Genomic DNA, 7,418 nt, shown 5'->3' on the forward strand with positions numbered 1-7,418 from the left:
CTTTTTCTCCCCAGGATAGTCCCACCTCTCTAGCAGGCACTAAAAATGTTCTCTGAACTAAGTTCTCTTTTTGGTGTGAACGCAAAATTCCAGGCACTAACGGACCTAAACGGGAAAAGTACGGGTAAAAGTACTCCGGTGTGAAAGCGCCTTTTGTAATGAGTGATGAATGGACGTCACTCAGGAAAATTCTCTTTTTCTCTTCTCTTTTAAAGCATGCTGAATAGCAATGGCGTGAAAGAGATCCAGCGCTATGCCTTCAATGGGAGCAGACTGGAGGAAGTGTAAGCCATTTTGAATGTTAACAGTGGAACAAAAACATAATCTTGAACTGAAGAGAATTACTACTGTGTTAAAAAAATATTTAGTTTTAGTAATAATGGTTGTTGTGTACAGATCAAAATGTGGCTGTGGTACATTGTCCCTGATCTATCCTCCATTTTGTTTTTGTGGCCAACCTATTGATTGTTTTCTAGCCCTCACAGAGCGACATATATACACAGACACTGGATCTGCCCGACTGTTTTGGACGTAATATGGTCGGTGTTTACATTAGCATGGCTAACACTCAGAGCTAACCTGTACTGGAGAGCATGTGTGTGAAGAAGCAGGAAGTAAAAAGGAACTCACCTTGTGGTATAACCGGCAAGAGAGAAAGCCTTTGAGCTCCATACTGTTTCAGAGATAATCCTTGATAATCCATGATATGGCGTTTCATCACGGCAGTATTTAGTTTAGACAGTAGCTGCCGGGTCCCGCATGAGCTCAGACCCCTCCTTTTTTATTTTGTATCAATTTTTTTTAAGCTTTATACCCCAAATCAGCACTTTTGAAACAGGAAGTGAAATAGAGGGATAAGAGGCATGGCTAGAATGGGTGATCTGTTTGGTATTTTGAGCAAAACCCTTCATAGAGATGTTTTTTATATATCTGAGACCTATGCTATTGCCTAAAAATAGCATGATAGGTCCACTTTAAACGATAATACAAAAAGAAAAAGAAAGATAGGAAGTTCCTTGCCCACGCCACCCCAGACTGGAGGAAGTGTAAGCCATTTTAAATTATAACAGTGGGACTCATGGCTGGCTGGCAGGTTTAATTACTATTGTGTTTAAAGTATTTAGTTGTGGGATGTTGTGTACAGATCCATATGTTTTTTTTATAACCAACCTATTTATTGTCTTCTAGTAGTCCTAATCATAGGTGTGCATATATGTACAATCTTAATTTTCATGAATGATACCACCAGATCAGCAGCTCTTTTAATCGCCTCTAATGTTTCCCTATCCTCCGTTCTTCAGGTATCTTCACAGGAACGTGGATTTGGAACGAATAGACGAATTTGCTTTTTATGGCGTGATTCACGGCCCAACGCATCTGTGAGTGAATGTAGAGAATGTGCTAAGAAAAGAACCTTTTGTTCCCATCAAACACTATATTTATGTGTCACATACTGATAAATATACAGGAACAAGCGTACCCTAAAGAATAATCTGAACTCTTTATCTTCTAGAGACCTTTCAGAAACCAAAGTTAGCTCTCTGCCTTCAATAGGTATGGAGACCATTGAAAAGCTCCAGATTAAAAACACTTGGGCCCTCAAAGTTCCTCCCCCCTTTAGAGCCTTCCTCCACTTACAGAGCGCTGAATTGACCTTCCCCAGCCATTGTTGTGGTCTCAAAATGTTGAAGAGATGGAGAGGGTAAGTAGGAGAATTTAAAGTGTTGGGAAATATGTTCCCACTGTGACGTGTTTTCAAGTTATTGTCCTTCACATACCAAACTCTCCTCAGGCTCTCTTTATCTGTTTGTTTTGGAGTACTCACAAACGCTGAGGATTCAATGAATTGAGTTCAAGTATTTTCCTGTCAGCATTGTAATGATTTTAAATTTAAACATGGTTCTGTGAAAAGAAAACCTTTGCGCTGTGAGTCACTTGACAATTACAAGGTCCTCTTTCACCCTGAGCATTAGCATATCCCAGAAAAACCTCCAGGCCACCATACCACACTTATAACACAAATAATGTTTAGATATTTCTTTGTGAATGCTGATCTGTGAATTTGGGGATTATTGTAATTTTAGCTCGTTATTTTTCCTACTTTTCTGGCCATATTGGCTCGTTTATGAGTCTTTTTATAGATGTGTTGTGCTTTTAAACAATAATTTACAATTATGTAATCATGATTAGGTTTATCCTTTGACGTTGTTACATGTATAGGTAATTATTCTGACAGATTAGGTAGTGTGAATGCCCGATATGTGCAAACAAAGTTAAGGACAAAGGGCATTTTTGCTTTTCTTTCCCCCTGTCAACACTTTCTGGTGTAGAAGAACTACTGTATGTAGGCTAAAATAATGTACCTCTTGCATGCATTTTAATAAATGTGGTTGTTCATTCTCTGATTAATAATCCCTATCTCTGTTTTCAAGACACTCTGAAGCCGTTTTTTGCAACCTGACTCGGACTGCATTGAAAAAGCTGCAGGACTCCTCTCAGAAATATCCAGTTAACGAAGTGTACCAGCATCTCAAAGAAAGCTCTGCTCCTCCAGCTCATGGGAGCAGATATCACAACCACTTGTACGACAGCCCCACGTGCGCGACTGAACAGGCTCAGAATGAGGGTTTGTTTTACGTGGAGTTGCCTACAGAGCATCTCAGTGAAGGGTTTGACTTTGCTCTGTGTGATGAACTTCGTACGGATACTCACAGACTCCTTTGTACCCCCCTGCCTGATGCTTTGAACCCCTGTGAGGATGTGATGAGTCAAGGCTTCCTGCGGGTGTTAGTCTGGGTGGTCAGTCTGTTAGCTATCTCCGCTAACTTCCTGGTGATGTTCATCCTGCTGACCAGCCGGCAGAAGTTGTCCGTCACCCGCTTCCTCATGGGTCACCTGGCGTTCGCAGACTTTTGCATGGGGACATACTTACTGTTCATAGCATCTGTGGACCTCTACACACGCTCCCATTACTACCACTATGCTATCGCCTGGCAAACAGGAAGTGGCTGCAATCTAGCAGGAACGTTATCAGTGTTTGCCAGCGAGCTATCAGTGTACACATTAACGCTAATCAGCTTGCAACGTTGGCATGCAATCTTCTACGCAATGAGGCCAGACAGGAAGATGAGGTTACGCCACGCAGCTGTGCTAATGCTAATCGGCTGGTTGCTGTGTTTGATCCTAGCTCTGCTGCCAGTAGTGGGAGTGAGCAGTTTCCAGAAAGTGAGCATCTGCTTGCCCATGGACACTGAAACCACCGCTGCTCGGACCTACGTGGTGTCATTGCTCATGGTTAATGTTGTTGCTTTCATGGTGGTGTGTCTATGTTACCTCCACATCTACTGCATGGTGCACAATCCCCAGCACCAGTCCAGCAGATGCGATACGACCATGGCTAAACGCATGGCGGTTCTGATTTTCACCAACTTCCTGTGTCTGGCTCCCATCTGTTTCTATGGCTTGTTTGCAGCGCTCCACCAACCGTTGATGACCATCACAGACTCCAAGGTGGGACTTCCTGTTGAGATTCTTATTTTATTTTTAAAGGTCACCTATTATGCAAAATCCACTTTTTCACATCTTGTATACATAAACATGTTCTCCCCTAGGGATGGGTATCGTTAAGGTTTTAACGATACTACTACTTTTATCGATACCGCTTATTGATCCGGTCCTTTAACGGGGCTGTTATCGGTTCTTTAAAAAAAAAAAAAAAAAGGTCAATTGTAAATAATGTGAATTTACAGAACTGTAAAAAACAAACAAAAAACAAGTATTTACTCTTACTGCAAAAATACAGTGGTACAGAGCAGCACAGGTGGGGCATACAGGTACGCTGCAAAAGGCCTAACGGTTCTTCTGGAGGAAGATTAAGGCACACATAACACCTGACGTGGAAACGTTACTCGTGGATGGGGCTACAGAGCTACTAGAAAGACAATCGAACCCGGTGCATTCCTGCGTCTGGATGTGGAGCACTTTTGATAAATGTTTAGACAAACTGCTCGTGTCACCGCCCTTACATGCTAAATTCTTATTGCACTTTTGCCAACGAGCATTGTCAACGTCAAGACTGGTAAAGTTTAACCACACCTTGGAGCGCTTAGTTCTCTCTGCTATCTCCGCCGCGTGTGTGTTGCATGCATGTAGCAGCCGCGTGTGTGTAAACTGCCCCGCCCCCTTGTTGGTGAAACTAAAGCTGCAATATATAATGTTTATGTAGCAATAATACATATGACATATTTTTTAAATGTCTCCAGTACCAATAAAAAGACCGATAACGTTGGAGCTTAACGGTACCACGGTCTTTAATAATTCAGTCCCGGGGCCGTTTAATACCGGGGCTCGTTACCCATCCCTACTCCCCTCTGTGGAAAGAGACTCTGAAAGTTTCAGGAACAAAGATTCTCTCTCTTTTTGATCCATTTCTATAAAAACCTGTCTGAAAATGAGCTGATCAGATTTTGGCCACTTTATGATGTCATAACGATATTTTGCCAACCATTAGCCAATCAGCAACCAAGGTAACCCCCTCCCCACCTTATCACCTGAATCTCCTCTAGAGCACCATTGAGTTCTTTTTAACCAAATCCCTCTCAGAGGGGCGTGGGGAGGGGCTCCTTATTTTCACCTAAAGTAACAGACAGAGAATCAGCACTTTGGAAACAGGGCTGAAACAGAGGGGATTATGGGTAATGCTGCAATGATCTGTTTGGTGTTTCAGCCAATCAGAGACATGTTCTGTATATATCTGAGACCTATAATATATTGATGAAAAACAGTATGATAGGGGAACTTTAAAGTAAAGTGTGATCGATCTTTATCTCCACAGGTGCTGCTGGTGCTTTTCTACCCTCTCAACTCTTGTGCGCACCCTTTTTTTTATGCCATCCTGACGAAGGCGTTCCACAGAGACCTCCTGATGCTGCTGAGCCGGATGGGGGTGTGCCAGCGTCAGGCTCATCTCTACCGGAGCCAGCAAGTCAATATATACACAGACACCATGTCCCCCCCACTGTCCAGAACCCACATCCCCAAATGTTCAGTGATCTCCAGGCTACGAGCGGCCCCCAAATTGCCTTGCAGTAGCAGATTTAAAAAACACTAATTCGCTTATTTTGTTAATACCAATTCACAGTAACACACACACACACACACACACACACACACACACACACACACACACACACACACACACACACACACACACACAGACACACACACACACACACACACACACACACACACACACACACACACACACACACACACACACACACACACACACACACACACAGTAACATTTGCCTTTTTAGAATTTGCAGTATTCTAATTTTCTTGTGTCGCTATAGCTGGTTATTTGCTTTTCCAAAATAATGATCCAATTATTAATCAGCAGGTATTAAGGCAACAGTTTAGTATTTGCAACGCATTCTTGGATCCCATGAAATGCAATTGTATTAAATTATAGGTATTTTATACTTTTGTATTGTTCTAAATGTCAAATAAAAAGCTTCACACAACTTCTGTATCATGTCGTACACAAAATAGCTTTACCTGCACTTTACTGATGTGGAGGCTAAAACCTCATCACTCCACGTGCTAATTCAATATTAGGATGATGTGTTTATTTACAAATGTGTTTTATGTAAAGCAATTTTTTAAAGGCTTAAGGTAAAGGCAGAACAAACCTGCACTTGTTAGTGAAAGACTTCTATGCCAATAACTTAGTACATTTGCTAAAAAAAGAGAGAAGGTGAACACACTCCTGTTTAAGCATACCGTTATGTATTTTGTGGTTAAAAACGAATGTAGTTTTTTTTTTCTCATGCAACTGACTGTAATCCTATAGAAATAAACCAAACGCTCTGTGCTTTGTGCTGCACTTCAGACCAGGCTGGAAGCACAAAAGGGGATTTCTTAAAAGGACATATTCGTTTACTCTGATGCCTCATTAGCAGCTTAAGTTACACTTCACAAGAGAAGGACTCCATGGATGAATCCCCCACACAGAAATATAGAAAGAGGGTGGCAGCGTCTAATTGAGCTGTGTGTGTGTGTGTGTGTGTGTGTGTGTGTGTGTGTGTGTGTGTGTGTGTGTGTGTGCGCATGCGTGCGTGCGTGCGTGTGTGTGTGTGTTGCACTGACTATTTACATATTTTATTACAAATGTTTTCTTTAGCTGCTGTACTACAAACCAGGAAGTTGTTTGTTTCCTGAATATGAATAGTTGTTCCTGTCTCTTTATTAAGTGTGTGTGTTTGTGTGTGTGTGACAGTAGGATGAAGCGTTCGCTGCACTCATACAGAGTCCTGCTCCCTCCTGCAGGTGTGTGTTTGTGTGTGTGTGTGTGTGTGTGTGTGTGTGTGTGTGTGTGTGTGTGTGTGTGTGTGTGTGTGTGTGTGTGTGTGTGTGTGTGTGTGTGTGTGTGTGTGTGTGTGTGTTTGTTTATGCTTTAGGATTTAACCGCCATGATATAATCAAACCGGTCTTCATTCACACCACCTCATTGATCCGGGGAGGAAGGCCACCTTTAAACATGTGTGTTTACAACGATACCTTTTATACATTTAAAATGCGTTCTGTGTGGAAACAGACCATTATTTACCAAAGCTAGTATCACTAATCCCTAAGTGAAGCTTCCAAAATACAGACTGAAGAGCTTTTGTTGACTGGGAAAAATATGAGTCCCTAATAAACCTAATGATACTGAATGACTGTATATGATGGAGTCAAACCCACACACCATCAAGTTACACTGCACATAGAAAAACCTAAGATACACCATACACCAGTAATAGTTATTGAGGAAACAAAAGCGCAAGAAACACAAGACATACTAAATAAACTGCATGGATTAAGACATTGACATTATTACACCACCCAAACTGTGTTAAGAAGGTGTTTCTCAGTGTTTCTCAGTGTAGCACGTGGCTTACAGCAGCTGCTACTCACTGCAGGATGTTGGCAATGATTGCATTGTATGCCAGCCGTTGTATTATGCAATGTCATCAAGGCAAGGAAGGGTGCGGCTGGAGAACCTCAGCCTTACTGTACATTATGTGTGCCCTTAGTTTAGCCTCCCAGGAGATATTCCTTTAAAGCATGCGGTGAGTTGTTCAGTACATCTGACAGTCCCTCATCTGAATATAATGTTGTCTGATAACCTAGTACCTGATGGATTGTATTGCAGGAATGAGCAACACAGTGTGTGTAAAAGAGAATGTATCGCCTGTAAGACATGAGTCAGGGAAAACTTCCTCTTCCTGTCTATAATTGCTGCGCTCGAGCTGCATCAAGCTAGCCTCAGTTAGTATTGATGGAAGGAACACATTTGCTTCCACCTGCCTTCACAGTAAACACACACAAGGGTGTAACTTTGTTTTGAGAAGTGTGGGGGGGGACACACACACACA

The 7,418-nt window shown here is 42.0% G+C and overlaps 1 protein-coding gene across 1 annotated transcript in view; it reads left to right on the forward strand.

Moving 5' to 3' along the window:
• Positions 1-6,260, forward strand: part of LOC307025560 (thyrotropin receptor-like) — a 20,147-nt gene extending 13,887 nt beyond the window's left edge. Inside the window, exons 7-11 of the mRNA XM_079660284.1 lie at positions 216-284; positions 1,302-1,379; positions 1,514-1,702; positions 2,433-3,510; positions 4,835-6,260. Coding sequence (XP_079516410.1) covers positions 216-284; positions 1,302-1,379; positions 1,514-1,702; positions 2,433-3,510; positions 4,835-5,110 — 1,690 coding nt within the window. The 3' untranslated portion in view covers positions 5,111-6,260. The remainder of the gene's footprint in view (positions 1-215; positions 285-1,301; positions 1,380-1,513; positions 1,703-2,432; positions 3,511-4,834) is intronic.
• Positions 6,261-7,418: the final 1,158 nt, after the last annotated feature.

Source organism: Notothenia rossii, assembly GCF_949606895.1.
Source record: "Notothenia rossii genome assembly, chromosome: 11".
Classification (NCBI taxonomy): Eukaryota; Metazoa; Chordata; class Actinopteri; order Perciformes; family Nototheniidae; genus Notothenia; species Notothenia rossii.